Source organism: Calypte anna, chromosome 2 (genome assembly GCF_003957555.1).
Source record: "Calypte anna isolate BGI_N300 chromosome 2, bCalAnn1_v1.p, whole genome shotgun sequence".
Taxonomy (NCBI): domain Eukaryota; kingdom Metazoa; phylum Chordata; class Aves; order Apodiformes; family Trochilidae; genus Calypte; species Calypte anna.
Genome location: NC_044245.1, coordinates 60,439,522 through 60,457,889, shown reverse-complemented (window position 1 = coordinate 60,457,889; position 18,368 = coordinate 60,439,522). Strand labels below are relative to the sequence as shown.

General features: G+C 42.0%; 1 protein-coding gene across 1 annotated transcript; it reads right to left on the bottom strand.

Moving 5' to 3' along the window:
- Positions 1-2,578: 2,578 nt before the first annotated feature.
- On the bottom strand, positions 2,579-17,042 carry IGFBP3 (insulin like growth factor binding protein 3). The gene is made up of 4 exons (XM_030445473.1): positions 16,609-17,042; positions 12,949-13,178; positions 9,703-9,822; positions 2,579-3,144 (listed from the first exon to the last, which is right to left on the bottom strand). Exons 1-4 carry the CDS (start codon positions 16,991-16,993, stop codon positions 3,019-3,021), a joined length of 861 nt encoding a protein of 286 aa, XP_030301333.1. The 5' UTR covers positions 16,994-17,042; the 3' UTR covers positions 2,579-3,018.
- Between the last annotated feature and the right edge of the window lie 1,326 nt (positions 17,043-18,368).

The window sequence follows — 18,368 nt, the reverse complement described above, 5'->3', positions numbered from 1 at the left end:
AAAGCTGATAAATGTTCACTTAAAAAAAAACCCAAAACAACAACTTCCTGATCTTAGGGCAGCAAAGGCACCAAAAAAGGAGATATTTTTTTAATGCATTTGTTCCCTTTCTGTGTGGAACATCATATGCACAGCATTAAGTATCTAATACTAGGTGCACAGGGATTGTATAAAATGCATAAAAGGCAACTTCTGAAAAAGGAGAAGCTTTTAATTACAAGTTGGGGGTGGAGGGGGAGCTATTTCTAGACAGTGTTTGTTTTAAAGGCATCTGCTGGAAGCAAAATAACCAAAATGGCTGGCACAATCACACGTTTTAAAAATTTTTTTTTTGTCTTATGGCAGTACATTTTGTGTTAGAACTGCTAAAGGAGCTGAATGCAATCTCTTGCGTAGTTATTGTAACAAGTTCATTGCTTGAATCAATTTCCATTCTTTGAGATGTAGTATTTTTTAAAAATTTAAAGTTGGTGATCTGCACAGATTACAGTGTTTAGTATCACCTGAAGTCCTCTACTAGCCAGCTTCTTCTGTATTTGTTGTTAATGGTAGGACAAAACATAAAAAGCTCAAAAATTTGACAAAATACACTGATCAGAAATACTGCCACAGGCTCTTGAAACATGTCTTGCATACTGGCTAAAATGTGGCTTTCAAGGCAGCTATTTGCAGCATTTTTTGTGAGAAGCTGCTTTTTTTTTTCCAGGCCAGTGGGATAGTGAAAAAAACCCAAAAAACTAATTCACTTTGATGAAGTAAACCCTTATTTTCATATCCATAGTTACATGCCCAAATACTGGTGTATATATAACTTTACTCCCTTTGTGATACTGAAAGGAACTATTTTACAACTTCTTTTTAAATAAAAAAAAAAAAAAAAAAGGCCCAGCATTTATTTTTTTGCCAACAAATCTTTGTAGGAATTACATTTGCATTAGCAGTAAAAATATTGCAAAAAATCTTCACCTTACAAAGCTTTGTGTAACCATCTGTCAGGAAATCTGTATTAGCCTGTACTAAGTATCACTTAATGTGTAATTTCTTTTTCTTACTTAAAAAAATTCCACTTTTAACAGTGTTGTGAACTAATTTCATTAGAAATTAGGTAGATGAGCAGAATGCACACAGGGCTGTTCAGCTAATGCATTTCAGGGTAAAGCTTTAAACATCTGATTTATGGTGACTGGATGTCCCAGTCTTGGCAAACTGCATATTCAGACATTTCCATGTCATAGTTTCAAACATTTTCCATACTGGCAGGAACAAGGGTGGTTGTAATTCATGGGGTAGGAGAGAAACTGGGTCCTCTGCCCTATGGTTTCCCCTCTGTCAGCACAATCCCTGTCCCCACCGACTGGAAATCCACTGCCCTTAGAGTCTCCATACAGTTAGCAACCCAACAGAAAATTACAATGTTGATTTTTTTTTTTTTTTCTACAGTGCCATTAAACATCTATATTGACATATATAAGAATATATTATATATTTATATAAATACATAAAATATTTATGTAAAATATATAAATAAATACAGATATAAAATATGGCATTACTTTCCAGAGAGATGTTACATTTAACAGGCCACCTTTCCTTATCCAGATTGCATTGTCATGCAGACTTTATCATGATGTTCAGCCTCAACAATCAGCCTCAAGACAAAAATGTATCCAGTCTTCCTTATTTGAAAGCATCACATACTGGAATAAACCCAATTTCCCTTCCAATTAAAAGAACATATACCATAGTGGCAGTCAGCTGGTTTAAATATTTAAACCCACTGATTCTTATCCTGTGCTTAGATGCAGGCAAGTGATTTCTACAGAAGTCAAAGCAAACAACAACTGTGTATAGCATAAATGAAGTGCATGGGTCTCTTCCCCCAGGTCCACATTCCCCCATCTTGTCAGCATTGTTTTAAACAGGAGTTCTTCATACAGAATATGTACTTTAGTAGAGTGTACCAAGAGAACACACAGTAGATACAGCTCTTCAAAACCAAGAAGCAAATAGAAAAGGTGGTTCTGTAATGGCAATTTTTTGTCCATGAATATTCTACATCAGTGTGAGCAGGAAATGGAGGAAATGCAAGTCCTGCTGCACAAACTGAAGTAAGGGACAGACAGAAGAATGCTTTAAGCAGGAGCTTCAGTGCAACTGTTACCCTTCCAGTGGCATAATACAGTGATGGTATATAAGAAATACCAATACAATAAAAATAATAATAATATAAATTTTAAAGATTATATTGGTGTTTACAGTTACTTCAGATAACAAAACTCTTCTGGAAACACTTCCTTCACTTCACAAATTCATTTCTATGTGAATGCATACGGATCTATATATATTTGTAAATCTTCCCATACCCTCACATTCTCCTTGCATACAGAAGTATACACTAGAGTTATTGTGTAGTATTTGGTATTCATGTTACATTTAAATAAAGTTTATTAAAAAACAATTACATTAAATACAGACTAGCAGAATATTCATCATCTATTTTATAGAAAAAATAGCCATGTATTTATTTTAGAAATACGTTTCTTTAAAAAGTTCTTTATAAAACTTTTTACCCGTGAAGATAGGTTTCCTTTCATACCTGTAAAAAAAAAGCTTAACCTTTAAACCTGGGGTTCTGTTTTGTTTTGTTTTGCTTCAAAACTTTTACAAGCTTAAAACTGATAAATTCTTTAAAATGAAGACCCAGGATCTTTTGGGATCAAATTAGTCACAAGTCACTCTTTAAAATGTCAGTGGAGATTCCCTGAATCCATTGTGAAGTGCCTTTTGTTTTCCTCTCTCTCTGGGTATCAATAGTGCAGGTTTACATGGGAATTCAGAGCTCCCTACATCTCCTGTGGGAGCCCAACCCATGCAGGTGGCAGTGCAGCTGCAGCAGCATCCGCAGACGCTGCAACCCCCCATCTTCAGCAGGAGGCAGAGCTCATAACTCCACGTGCAATGCATTCCACAGTGTTTGCCCAGCCCCTCCAAGGTGCCAGAAGAAATGGCACCCAGCCCTCATTTGCTTTCCAGGTTATAGCAGTGGACATCTTCTTTTCCCTTCCCTTCATACCCAGGGAGTGGCTGTCCGTATTTATCCACACACCAGCAGTAACCTCTCTTTCGGCCTTTGGATGAGCGACACTGGAACAGATAAAAGATCCAGTTAGGATATTTTTGTTTTCTCCACTCTCTGTGTTACCTAGCAGGGATTTCTGCTTATTTGATAGCTGTACTTCCATATCCTGGCCATATCTGACAAAATCCAACTGAGTATTTCTTACCATAACAAAACATTACAGTAGAAGCCTAACTCCTCTGCCCACAAACCCCTTTGGATCTAATTACTCCATAAAGAAAGTGCTCTCAGAACTACCAAAAAACAGCCTTATAAACTACTGCCTAATACATTAGGCAGCACAGTTGCTCCTTTTGAATACCAGGACTATTTACAACAGTACAGGATGATGACCAGGACCCACATTTGTTCTAAAGCTAAAGCACAGTTCTGGCAGAGATAGTCACTACAACATACATAATGCTTCTGTAATGGAGTTATCACTTCAACAGCCACTAGGTGTACAAAAACTTTACATGTATATTTTCCTATAAATAAAGTTGCTTATATACTACTCTATAACCTGTGTCAGCTTTGGAAGTTGCCTGGTGGAATCTGCCAGCATTGCTGACCAACCTGAAACTGCCACAGGCAACACCACTTTAGGAATAGTAATGCATTAAAAATGCATTAAAAAGGACAGTATGTACTGAGTATTGCTCTTCCCAAGGACACAGCAATGGTAAAAACTAGACTAAAGGATGACATTCTGCAGGTTGCATTCAGTATGCAGTCCTCAATGCAGTTACATACCATGAACCTCTGGGACCCTGCAAGGCCTCTACCCACTCAAAAGAGATGTCTCCAGGACACAGGTTATAACACCAGGTTTGCCATACTCAACTTCATTGTCAGAACACAGCCCTCAAGTTTTAAGATTTGGTGATACAGGATTTGCTGCAAATGCTAAGAGAGGTGGCTGTTCAGTCAGGACAGACGTAAAAAGGGGGGCAGTGACAAAAATATTCCTAACTTTTCAAAGACTGGGCCTTTATCTGTTGCATTGCCAACTTGAAAGAAGACAGGCTAGATGGGAGCATATTATGGCCCTCAACACTGTAATGGCTATCATGCAAGCAGAGAAAATGCTTTGAGATCACTCTCACAGCAAGTATTTCAGAGGTTCAGGCTGGTACAAGTCAGGTAAACTTTGCCACTACCACTTAAATGCTTGTTCTCCAGACTCCTAACAGTCATGTCCTCATCTCATGTGTGGACCCTGCCCCAAGTGCTAGGTATGCTAGGGTATACACTCTTCATTAGGAACTTGTGAAAGACAGATGGGATCAGATCACACCATAGACAGAAATTTCTAATCAGGTTTCCATCTTGTTTATTTTATTTTAGAGTAAATAAAGCAATGGTAATCACCGTAACTGCAAATTAACTTCCCCTTGTGATGTATTTTTGAGTAACAAGACATGCATAAGTAATACAACACCTTCTCTTCTGAATTTGCAGTCTTGCATTAACCCTATGCAAATGGATGGCAGAAGGATGACAAGATCAAGCTTAAACTATTTATTGTCTTCTTTTAATTAAGTATAGGATGAAAAAGTTGAAGCCTAATAAGAGAACAACTACATTAGTAATTTGCTACACTGTATTTTGAGTTCTAGTTACTTCTTCAGCTAGTTTTCTGTAATATATCTCTAAATGTAAATTTTATAAATTATGTTTATTGTCTCAAAAGCCTTACTAGGGATTGTACGTATTCTATAAGCTTCCTGTGAATGGCTGCTCAACATCCATTGTTGTCAATGGGAAGCTCTGGCGGCAACAGGACTCTAGCTTAAGAGGTATTAACATCAAATGGCTTGAATTCTTCATGCTCAAAACTGGAAAACTCATAAAAACAGCCCTTGCACAATTTAAATTTTACGGGAAAAAAAAGCAAGGCAGCAGTTCTTGAGCTGTTTTTCCCAAGAGGGCAGGCGCAGATGGAGCCAAAATTACAGCACAAGGCTGGCTGCCAGCCTGGTGCAATGAAACTACACTCCTGCCAAGAATAGTAACACAGACTCCTGTTTTAGAAGTAGTATATAAAGTATGTTACACAACTTTTGCTGATTCATAGGCTTGCATCACTCTCAGAGCAAATGATCAATTAAAGTAATATGTTGTTGGAGGTTTTGATTGGTTTTTTACAGCTGCATAATAAAATTCTGGAATTAACTACAGCATGAAGTGCCTCTGCAGAAACACCTCCCCTAGTACTAATATTTTTTAATTTCTTCTAGACAACCCATTTAGTGAACAAAACCCTTAGATCATTCTACAGCTGAAATAACAGTCTTTGAGGATGCAGTTTACCTGTTCCAATCTATGATTTTGTACTAGCCACTCAACCATGCTGTCAATAGTACAGTTCAGATTCAAAAATGATGCTTTTATCCTGACGTGGTAGTCTACTACTACCACTAACTAAATATATAAATATGAAGTCCACTGAATTTTGTACTCTGCACACACTTCAAGGCTCTGCACAGCTCTTCTGTATGACTTCAGAAGTCTGAAAAGCTGGAAAACTGCCCAAGTGGTGGAGACAGTAATTACTTCTGATGGAAACACCAGCTGCCACCATCAATGCCACCTGCCTCTCTCCCTTCCACAAAGAAGTGCCACAGAGGCATTCGTAGGGCACAGCAAAGCATATGGTATCCCACTGAATTCTTAGTCTGCCTAGAGGTCTCCATGGAGCTACAACTGTGGTCTCCCAGAAAAGACTGCAGACAGTTTTGGCATATACCTCAGGCCATCTTGGCTCCTGCCAAGCCCAGCTCTGTTTTCAGTGGAACAATGCCAGCTCACGTTTAGGTGGGTTTCTGGTTCTGATACCCCAATATGGGGAGATTATAGTGATTGACCCATATAGTAATCCTAAATTCATCCAAACTTTTTTTTCCCCTGCTTTTAGCAGAAACATGCCTGTATCAACCTATTCCACAATGTATATACTAGAGTTGAATAGTACAATCTTACATGTGAGACTTACTGAGACAAAGAATTCTAAATTTTATTAGGCCTGATTATTAAAATACATATATATAAACACAAGGTGGGAAATACTTTTCATGTTATACCCTGACAGATAATTGTATGTTCTTAAGAATTTTTTCATATGTGCAATTTACTTCCTATATTTGTTCCTTAAAAGTCAATTTCTAGATACCCATAAATGTCTCAGAAAATAACTGCTTTCAACTTGACTGGAAGAGCAGTTGACCAAGGAGGCACAATACGCTAACACATGGAGGGCCTCCTGAATGAGCATTAATGGTTTCCAGGGTGATCAAAACTTACCAGATTCTTATTATCACACACCTATCTATGTCTGCCTGGTGGATAAGGAGCTGGGGTTGCTGGTCGACACCCAGCTGAATATGAGCCAGCAGTGTGACCAGGTGGCCAAGAAGGCCAAGAGCATCCTGGGCTGCATCAGCAATAGTGTGGCCAACAGGATAAGGGAAGTGATGGTGCCCCTGTTCTTGGCACTGGTGAGGCCACACCTTGAGTACTGAGTTCAGTTCTGGGCCCCTCACTACAAGAAGGACATTGAGCTGCTGGAGTGAGTTCAGAGAAGGAGAACTGAGCTGGTGAAGGGAACAAGGAGAGGTGGAGAGGCTGAGGGAACTGGGATTGCTTCGTTTAAAGGAGGCTGAGTGGAGACCATAACACTTTCTACAACTACCTGAAAGGAGGTTGTAGTGAGGTGGGTGTTGGTCCATTCAAGTCCCAACAGGACTAGAGGAAATGGCCTGAAACTATGCCAGGGGTGGTTTAGAATAGACATTAGAAAGAATTTCTTTGTTGAAGTAGTAGTCAGGCACTGGAACAGGCTGCTCAGGGAGGTGGAGGAGTCACCATCAAAAAACATGGAGATAGGGCACTTCAGGACATGCTGAAGTGGGCTTGGTGTTCTTTTCTAGGTTAACAGTTGAACTTGGTGACCTTAGAGGTCTATTCCAACTGTGACAATGCTGTTAACCATCCTAGGCAGTAGTTTTGGTAGCTGTTTCCGAAACTAAAAATGCCTAACTCACATTCATTTTTTATGGCCTTACTGTTTATTTCCTGACCTTTTATTCTGAATCTTGTCATCACAACAGAATATAACTGAATTACATATTGACTTCCTCTAATAATAACAATGAAGGAAAATAATAAAATGGCCTAGCATTCTGTTAGTGAGATTAGACATCTGTTTACAGTGCTTAAATTATCAGACCTTTATATGAAAATATCAGACCTACATGTGAAAAACACAATGGTCATGTTGACTGTGAACTTCGTTTAGATAGGACTCACTTCTCAAACTGATGTTTTTTTTACAGAAGTTAATTCTATGATGGCAACTCAAATACACTATTTGCCATTTGTATTTTGTTCCTGTGAGAACCAATCTGTCTCTATAAGCCCTGTCCATGCAGACCTGTTCCTAGGGTTGCCTGAGGTTCATTTACAGGAGAAGCACTCCAGCTGCAGTTCATGTACAGTATTTACTCATATGGGCTCCCTTTGTGGGTATCTACAAGATCCTGAATTGCCTCAAACTACCATTGAACTGTGTAAATTGGCACAGTGCCTGACAAGGCTGACCCTTGTTAATGAAGGTGGCCCTTCATTCTCTGTGTTTGCTCTCAGATGGGCTGTTGCTTATAGTGCAGGAAAATTTCCTTAAACAGTTTGAAAGTCTTCAGGGAACATGGACACTACATAGAGGGCAGAAGAATGTCTTGTCTTTGTACCAGCATCTTATTCTGGTAAATCAATGTCTAGGAAAAAAAGACTAGGTAAGTGTATTATCTGTCTGCCATTTTTGCCTTTCATATTTCCTTTTTTTTCTCCCTCAATGGCAGAAATATGATTGCACTTTGAAGTACAGCCATCCTTTGAAGTAATGCACTTCAATATGTGCTTACTGTGGATCTGATTTACTACACACATGCCAGAAACTGCGTGCAAACCACCATCTTTTTCCTGACAAAGCAAAAACCTCAGTCTGAAGACAGATAAAAGGAAGATCACTGAACAAAGCAAATACCAGTCTGCAGCCTTCTGTAATACCTAGAAGAAAGAAAAGGGCTACAGTATGCTTTTGTGTCTTGAATGCAGTTAAATGATGTGCCATTCTAGAGTAGCTAAACAAATGTCTGTATCACACATGCAAAAAACACAGTCCTAGCCTCACTCCACATAGCAGTCTGACACATTTTCTGAACACAAGTAGATGTGAACACACTGAGACGTGAGGATTCTTCTACGCTAATTTACATGCAGTGGGACGTGAACGACACAGGCTTCTCAAAACTCCAGACAACAAAAAGAAACTCTGTCCTTGCTTGGGAGTTGCCACCACCTGCTCAGGAAAAGCTGAGGAGCGTAGACAAGCCTGGCAGCATTCAGCAAAGGTCAAACAGCACAGTCAGTGCTGGGCTGATGGCAGAAGGGAAGGCTGGAAACCTCACCCCTATTGCAAACGCCACACCTGACACTGCCAGCTTAGCGCTGAGCTCCAGGGAATACTCGAAAGGGAAAGACTGTTTCTAAGAAAGCTGGAAGCCAAAAAATTGAGAGATACCATTCCTAAAATAAGGTTGCCTGGTCAGAGGTTGTCCTCTCACTTACAACCAATGAACTGCTTTACATAGTAACACAGGGTCAGCCACTCCTTTGGTTACCAGAGACAGAGAGGCTGACTTTTGTAAACCCAAATAAATGGGGGAGTGAAAATGGTCCACAAACAAAATCTGTCCTTATAGATGGTTTTCCTTTAGGAAAAATCTTAAAAGAAACTTCTGAACTTTGGACTTATACCAATAAAAACATTTGGAAGCAGGTCACAAACCAAACACTGAAATTAGGTGGGATGTGCACACTAAACAAAGAACCTGGAACATCTTGCACTTCCCCAAGTTCCTGAATGAGCTTTAAGGGCAGTACTGAACAGAGAACGCTGCCACTGCTCAACCTGACACAACTAACACATAAATAATATGCAATTTAGGTCTGCATTTGTCATGAAAGGTCACAACTCCAGAACCAAAGATGAGAAGGCATCCTTGCTGATGAGTAACTATTGGATGTATCACTTTCATGATAACATGACCTGGAATTTGGAAGCAATCTGTGTAGCACATAGGACAGATATATACCTTTCTCAAGTTGCTTTTTGTAATATGATCCAATGCAGTTCATCCAGGAACCCTTCAGCAGCTATTTACAATGCAAAGCATTGACCTATTGCAGTCATATGGCAATTGCAACATTTAGATTTGTGGATTATTACAGAGGCGTTGCTTTTTTTAAACCAAAGAGCATCACTATCTAGGACACCAACCAACCCATGGGTGATTAGGTATGAAGTTTCTCAAATTAATCTGTTGTCATGACCAACAGAAAATAAAAACACTCTCCCCAAATGAGAAGGTTCAGCACTCGGATCAGATCACAAGGATCAGGTCTGAAAACTGAAATGAACTGGTTCCCCTGCAAAGTGATACATAATGCACCTTGCTGGTAAGATCCTTCAGCAATGATGCAGAAAAGTGTATGCAGTGAAATGATCAAGACGCTGTACTTACTTGCTTTTTCTTGTAAAATCCCTTCTTGTCACAATTTGGAATATGAAAGCCCCTGGGACTCAAGACATTCAGGATCTTTAGATGGCTTAAAGTGTCTTCCATTTCTCTACGACAGGGACCCTGTTAATGAGCATGTTTTGGAAAACACAAATGAAAGGTCATTCCCAGATACTGTCTTTCACACAGGAGTTAGTATATCTTTAAAAGGCAAGAAACACAAACAAATCCATTAAAAAAAATAATAAGGGATGGCTTGCTACTTTGAAAGGCAGACCATTCATGGATAAAATCCTAACTTCCTGCTTTCTTCAGGATAAAACAATTTCTAAACACTAAAGGCTGTATTATGCTGAGGCACAGACTGGCATTTTCATGAAATCACAGCCACATTTACCTACTGAAAAGCTTAGCCAGCATATATATCAATCCCATGTAACATAACTTGCTCTTGGAAAACCTGTCCTTGCACCAAGTAGGAAAAGAAGGTAGGCATCTGGGAATACACCACTTGGAAGATTTTTCCCTTATGACATTTAGTTTTTGTAATTCTGCATGGACTTAATTCAAAACAAGTAGTTTGGCATAATGTACATGTATGTATGAAAAAAACCTGCAACTCTGGACAACAATTGCCAGTTTCAACTGGACCAAATAGATGCAACCATGCAAAGAAATGGTGGCACACAACAGTCTCATTAGGTAAGTAACTTTTTGCCTTACTTTCTCCATCTGCAGAAGGCTGACAACAATGTAGTGATGATTAGCTCCAGGACAATAAGCCAAAAAGAACTTCCAGGAGCACTTTTAGGGTAATATTTCAAATGCCAACTAATTATTTCTCACTGCAGCCCTTCAGGGCAGGGAGTAGAGCATTACAAGCCCCACTGCAGTCAGCAAACCAGGAGTGGAGTTCATGTTTTTACCAGAGGCCAAGAAGGCAGTGGAACTGGGATTCAAAAGTCTCAGCCTACAAATTCTCTGTTTTGCTACACTCCTTTTACTGACTTGGTCCACCAGCCCTCTTCTTCAGCAGAGACATCCTTTGCATGGCTGCATGGGTTTAAAATGTCTAAGTTGCTATATCAACACAAAGATATACATTTTAATTAGTGAAGTAATGACATTTATAGTTTCAAGTGGCTTGCTCACATAAAGTGTCTTTCATGTAACTGTCTGAAAGCATAGAGACTCCACAGTTCTACTGGAATTTAAACTTTTCGTATTTTTGTTAGCAAAGATCTTCATTGCAGCTTTCATATGTTTCCTTTGTCAATCTCACCCACTCTAAACTTGCTCTTTAAATAGCTGCTGTTACTAACAATTCCTTAAAGAAAATGAAACTGCCGACTGAAATTCACAAGATGTGATCCCAAGTTAGGCCTGCAAGAAGTTGAGCAGATTATTTTTAAATTATTATTTTGAAGCAGGCTTCCCAAATCAGAGAGACAAAGCTGGAAGGGCATTTGCTCACAAAAGCACCTGGCCCCAGTAGAGTTATTTCTGGTCCTTATAGACCCCAGCAGCCTTGTTAAGTCAGTGTGCCTTTGCTCATGGGGCCCAGCTACCACAAGTGAATTATTCATCCTAGTTAAGACCAGGACCCTATTTCCTCAGAGCTACCAATGTGTATCCTTTAACTGTAGGCAGTTTCCTTCATGCTTTAGGAAGGACACACTGAAATGCAGATACTAGAGTGTTTTTACTAGACAGCTGGATATCAGTGACATACTAAACCTGCAACTTCACCACCCTTGCTGTGTTAATGTGGCTGCCATGCTCTCTTCAGACACAAGTGTCCACCTCTTAGAGGTCTCAGAACTTTCTTTGCAGATGGGAACTCACGCCTGGTTTCAATACCACTGTTTTGATGAAACACCAAAGTATACCCAGACATTGTTGAAATAATTGGTTTATATCTAGACATTGTTTTATAGATTTACATTACAGCAATTAAGACACTGTTTTGTATCCAGACATCTGGCATAGGCACAAGGATAACCACTGAGATATATGCCAGGATATCCAGGAAGACAAATTATTCTCCCCCCCATTCACCCTCTGGCTGCCCTGTAAATCCACTGGGCACAGTCAGTAGGAAGCAATGGCATTTTGATTGTCTGTGAGCCTTTACATTGAGGCAGAGCTAGCAAATGATGACTGCAGTCACTGCTCAATAAAGATCCTAGTCAACCCAACCTAAATTTATATCCCTCAATTTGGGCCATGGCATGTGACCACTGTGCCACTGCACTGACTGGGAAACATCTTCTTTCTGTTGTTAAAACCCAGTAATGCTGTTTGCAATCAAATTTAATGAGGAGACTATTAAACCTGTCCCAAGTCCACTCACACAAATGTGTGATAATTGAAGGATGAAACAAAATCTCTAAGAAATTAATTAGTAGAAATCATCCTCTTGCTCAGCAAGAGCATCCTCAGCAGCCTTGCAAAGTACCTGTGATGGCTCCCTAACCCCTGAAAACCAGACACCTCCACTCAGCATCAAGCTGCCACCTCCCTGCTTTCTCACCCCTCGGCATCCACTGCAGTTTTGCTCACCAGCCTGGGGAGTTTATGGCCCCTTGGTGTGACTCTTGTCTTCTGCAGGTCGGTATTGGGTTTCTTTGTTGGCTTTGTTGAGGTTGTTTGCTTTTGTTGTTTTGGTTTGTCTTGTTTTTGTTTTTTAAAAAGGCATTAAATACAATAAATTCTACCACACTGAGTTTCAGGGGTCTAAGCTAGCTATTTTTAATAGCTTTTATTTCGTAATTTGATTCAACATACAGAACAGGAAAGAAAAAAAAATAGCACATTTTCATTCATCTGCTATTAAAATCAGAAACATTTCTAGATGTAAAATATGAATTTTAAAGGTAACGGACAAAAAAATGCCATTTGTTCTGTAACATTGTCAGGAGACAAATACTTGCTTTCATCATGAACTTAAAAAATATTTTTCCTTTAAACTGCCACCCACAAAAACACAGAAGCACATTTTTCCAAAATACTGTACAAGATAAGAATTTCTATACCTTCTGAAGTATTTGTCTACACTGCATTTCTCCCTCTCAAGAGCCTGCTGCAGTGTAACCTGGTTAAACAGCCAGAATGCCCTAAATGGCTACAATTACCATTTAGTTACTTAGTTTTTTCCATTTATCTTGTAATATGCAAAACATGCATATACATACACATGCATGTACACACACGATGGGAAATGCTTTTTATTTTTACAAAAGTACTTACATATTCAGTCTCTTGTTTGGATTCAGAAGACAAATTCAGTGTATCCGTATTCTGAGAATCATATTCCACTTTATAACGCTGAGTATTTTTGGCTTGCACTTTTCTGATTATATCTATTTTGATGTGTGGTGTATGCGATCTGGAATCTGGCACCCTGTGAGAGTTTGGGATGGCCTGATTTTCTGTGCTGCTGGTACTCTGGTCGTTGTCTTCTGAATCACTGAAATTTCCTTTGAGAAGAAAGGCAGTGAAGAAACAATGTTAATCAACTGCCAGCTGTGTCTGGAAGGGCAACAAGGCGCCAGATGCGTCTACATGCTTAATTTTCCTTTACAAAACAGCAATAAGATGAACAATTTAGCATACCACATGCATGAGCACTTTCTTGCCAAGCAATGACTTTTGTACATGGAGCATCCTCTTGCTCCCAGTAGCCTTGCAAGGTACCTGAGATGGCTGCCTAAACCCTGAAAACCAGACACCTCCACTCAGCATCAAGCTGCCACCTCCATGCTTTCTCACCCCTCGGCATCCACTGCAGTTTTGCTCACCAGCCTGGGGAGTTTATGGGCCCTAGGTGTGACTCTTGTCTTCTGCAGGTCTGTATTGTTTGTGGTTTTTTTGTTTGTGGGATTTTTGTTTGGTTGCCTTTGTTTGGTTTTGTGGGTTGCTTTTTTGTTTAGAGGCATTAAATACAATAAACTCTACCGTACTCTACTCATGGCTCTAGCTAGCTATTTTTAACATTTCTTCTTGCATAATTTTATTCAACATACCGAACAGGAAAGTAAAAAAAAAATAGCACGTTTTCATTCATCTGGTATTAAAATCAGAAACAATTCCAGGTGTACAATATACATTTTAAAGGTAATGGACAAAAAAATGCTATTCATTCTGTAATGCTGTCAAGACAAGTACTTGCTTTCACCACAAGCTTAAAAAAATATTTTCTCTGTAACTGGCTGCATTTCCTTCAAGGAGTTTTTAATATCTTATCAGCTAAGAGCCAGGTCCCATTAGCTGCTGCCTTGGCTGCTGGCCACATCATTTTTTAAAAGTAAATAATGCTGAAAGTTCTCATACAGAATGATAACTGATGTGCAAGGAACATCCAGGAAATCTGCATTAAAATTATACTTGATGACTCACTGGAAAACTACAAAAGCCAGAAAACTCAGTGCTGAACCTGAAAGCCCACGTTCACGTAGCCCTCTGACTTTAAATATTCCAACATCAGCAGTAGAGCAGCACTACCTATATACAGGAACAAAGGAGGAAGAATCTAAGTTAACATCTTGGCACTGGGGTTTTAGTGTGTCCACTGTTGGCAATGGACATAATTGACAAGAATAATCCAACCCCCAGTGCAAATGGATTCAGGAAATTTAAGTCTCAAGTCTAAATGTCCTGGCTTTTGTGGGCTTAACTCAGGCTCTCAATGGTATTTGAACATATTTTTGGTGGTTTAATATCCTGCTTTTAAACAGTGGTACTTTCTTTTCCACATTCTCAATGAATATTTGCAAGAAATTACACAATAAAATATTATAAACATGAACCTCCTGAGTACCAATAACATGCCTACTGTTTTCTTCAATCCAGTTCATTAATTTGACTCCTCTGTCAAAAATAAGCAGAAAAATATTCTTAAACGTGCATTAAATAATTACCAACCTAGTGACTTCTGTTTAGATAGACTATCACCTTTCAATTGCACTTTTTACACTTCCATTTGGAATGATCCTAATGCCACATTTTAAACTGTAAAGTATATTTGATTAACTCAATTTCAAAAAATTTGGTGCCATGTTAACTTTACACCCTCATAACAGAAATAAACTGTTATGAGAGTTACTTGCACAGTTTTAAAAAACAGATTAGAAGGGTTGAAATGCACACTACTGAACACTTTTGAGCCCAAAAATACTGAACTGCAAACTAAATCCATGGTCTACCACAGCTGCTGTTAGGAAGCTACTGTGATATACATGACGAATTTCTATCAGTTTCTCTAAAATAGAAACAACCAGAAGTTCAGCATGTCATGAAGGACCTAGATGTGTCTAAGGTGATCCTGCTTGGGTCCATGTACCAAGGAGTTCTGAATAGAGCTCAAAGCTGAGCAGTCCCCATGAGGAGATGAGCATTACGTGTTGAAGGTTCTACATACTTCTCCCATCTTGCAGCCCAGGTTTGCAACCTCCAGTCCTTAAATGTGAAGTGTAAGGGTCCTACTTATCACATTTTAAGGAATCAAAGCTCCCACTGATTCAAAATCAGAGTTCTCCCTCAGCCAAGAATGCAGAAGCAGGAACTTGGCATTTTGACTGTTTAGGCTGAAAATGGAAGTATCTTTAGCAAAGTATAGTGCTGTCTTCCCCTTACTCCTCCTCTAACAGTCGTTTTTAAAAGCACTACCCCTACAGAGGAGATGCCCATCATTTACAAATCCTAGGAGGGCAGAATCAAGTTCATGTGAGGGAGGATGCTACTCCATGTTCCAATGACATTTTAAAACTTCTGTGAGTACCTATGATCTCCAATTCAAATTGTCAGATCTTGGGAGCAGCACATAATAATTATATTAAGGCATTTCCTACTCTCATCCAGTTAACTGGAGCATTGGTGCCACTTCCTCAGATAAGCAGAGGACAGCCAGAGTCCCTCCGGGTCTAGCAGAAAAACTCCCGGCTTTCTAAAAATGCAAACAATGGAAAGCCTTTTGACACACTTTGCTATTAAATAAACGTGACCATACTTGCTGTTGGTTAGCAAACAGTTTAATGAAATGCCTTCACAGACGGGCTGTGCTGACTTGATCTGAATTACAAGCTTCCCTGTTTTACGCCTCCAAACGTGCCTGCTAACAACTTTTTCTAACGGTGTCTTCAATCAAACAGAACCCACATCTCCTAAACAAAACATGAAAGAGGTACAGGAAAGTCTCATTTGACCAAAGATTTATTTGCAATGCAGGCAAAAAAAAGTCCTCTCAAATACTTCCGTGCAAGGCTTTGAATAGCCATCTTCCTGGACCAGGGGAATATTTAACTCTTCCCCCCACCCCGTGCTTAGTGTTCCCAAACTAGCCACGCTGCAGCGCAGGAGCTGGCCTCTATTTTCCTGTTTCCTCGTTCCTCTCTTTTCAGGAATGCTGGGGACAAATCGCGAGCATTTCACCTTCTCGCCACCCGGGCTATGCAGATTGGCAGCCCCACGCACCTGAAGAAGCAACACGCAACCTCTCCCACGCCCCCTATCAGTTTTTGGTGGTGTTTTTTTTTTAAAAAAAAAAAAGACAACCCCGCCTCTTGAGAGGAGCTACTTCTTAGCACCAGCGCTGGAGACCAGAGATACATATAAATAAACTAAAAAAGGTAAATCTTCCGGCAAAACGATCCCAGCCTCGGCTCCGTGGCAGCCCAAGGAGATACAAACACAGACCCGGGAAGCGCCCGCCGGCAGAGAGCGCCGGGCAGCGACCGCGGGGACTTTCCGGAAGAACAGGTCTGCAGCACGGCTGTCCGGGCCGCCCTCGCTCCTGCTACGTGTAACTTTTAAAGTTTTCTTTAAAAAGCAATGAAACAGCAAGCAAGAAAAACAGGGGCGCATTCATGCGATCTCCTGACGCTTACTCGCCCCTCGCCCCTTCCCCCTTACCTGCAGTGTGCGGCCCCGGCAGGAGTAAGGCCCGCAGACTGCCGCCCGCCGTGGCGTTGGTGCAGAGCCCGCGGCCCTCCAGCAGAGCCTGTAGCGGCCGCGCCTCCTCCCGGCGCGGCTGGCAGCTGAGGCCGGCGCCGCAGCGCTCCGTGTACACGCCGCAATGCTGCCCCGGGCGCAGGGCGCAGGTGAGGCAGCAACCGCAGCCGGGCTCCCGCACCTTCTCGGCGCAGTCGGGCTGCAGGGGCTTGCACTGCTGCAACGCCCGCTCGTCGCAGGGCTCGCAGCGAACCACCGGCCCCGCCAGCGCCGCCGCGGCCCGCCGGGCCAGCAGCGCTAGCGCCGCGGCCACCACTGCCCACAGCACGCCGGGCCGCGGCACCATAGCAACCGGCGGAGCGGGGCCGCCGGGAGGCGCCTCCGCGCACCCCCGGCTGGGGAGCAGGTGTGGCAGAGCCCCGCGCCGGCACCCGGGCGTCGCCGTTCGCCCGCAGAAGCAAGGCCGCGGCAGGCGGAGGGGAGCGGAGGGCGGCAGCACGCACCGCCCGCCTCGCCTCCGAGGGGGCTGCGGTGCGAGGAGCCGCCGGCCGCTCGTATCCCTACCGGCGCGGGGATGGAGGAGCTGCGCTGCCGACACACGGACGCTGGCCCTTTCTTCAGCCGCCTGCCCTTACTCAAAGGCAGCCAGAGATCGCTAGCAACAAAAAGCAACCTCTTCGTTCTTTTCGCCTTCAGGGTGCGTGAATCACTTGGCCATGCACTTTTTTTTTTTCCACACACAACGCTTACGAAAAAAAAACAAGCAAAAAAACCCAAAAAAACCCCAAACAGCCTCACTTGGTAAAAGTTAAAAAAAAAATAAATTAAAAAATAGTTAAAAGACCAATCCCAGACGGCCTGAAGAAAAGTAGGCCCAAAAGTAGGTCCAAGATCGCTTCATAAAATAAAGGAGAGAGAGGAGGTGGAGGGATGGAAAAAAAAAAAAATAAAAGGGGAAAAAGATTTAAAAATATCAAGATTCCCTTTTCATTCTGCCTGCCGCCAGCTATCCGCCCCACTCCCCGACACTCTGCCCCTTCATTCCCCCCGCCTACCCTATATAGGGCCGCGACCGCCGGCCCGCCCCGCGCTATGAATAATGAGAGGTGCGGCGGGGAGCGCCGGCGCTCGGCTCTTCAGGTTCCGGCGGGGAGCGGGGAGCGGGGGGCTGGGCTGGGCAGGGCTGGGCGGGGTGGTCGAGGCGGTGACGGACCTCAGGGCCATGTCACAGACATCATCTGCAAGGGGCAGGGGCTCTGGGGAGGGGGGCACGACGCAGGCTGTGCCTTCGTGGCGGCGTCTCTTGGCTCACAGGCGCAGACAGACGGACGCACGCAGGTTCAGGGCTTACCCTGCGGCTATCCTGCAGCTCACATGACAACTGCATCCCAGGGTGCATGTGCGGGCACACACACACACAGACACTCACATAGACACACACACAACACAGATGCACACACACAGACACAGACACACACACAGACAGACGCACACACACAGACACACACAGGCACACAGACACACACACAGAGACGCGGTCCGTGTCGTGCCACAGCCTCCTGCAGCCCTGGCTATCCTTTAAAAGTGTTCTCTGAACTCCTAAAACTTCTCCGTACGGAAACATTTTCCATTGCAACATCTGCACAAATCTAGGGAAAAAAAACCCACCCAACAATCCGACATCCCCAACAGTGAAACTCTGTTAGATTTTTCACAATGCA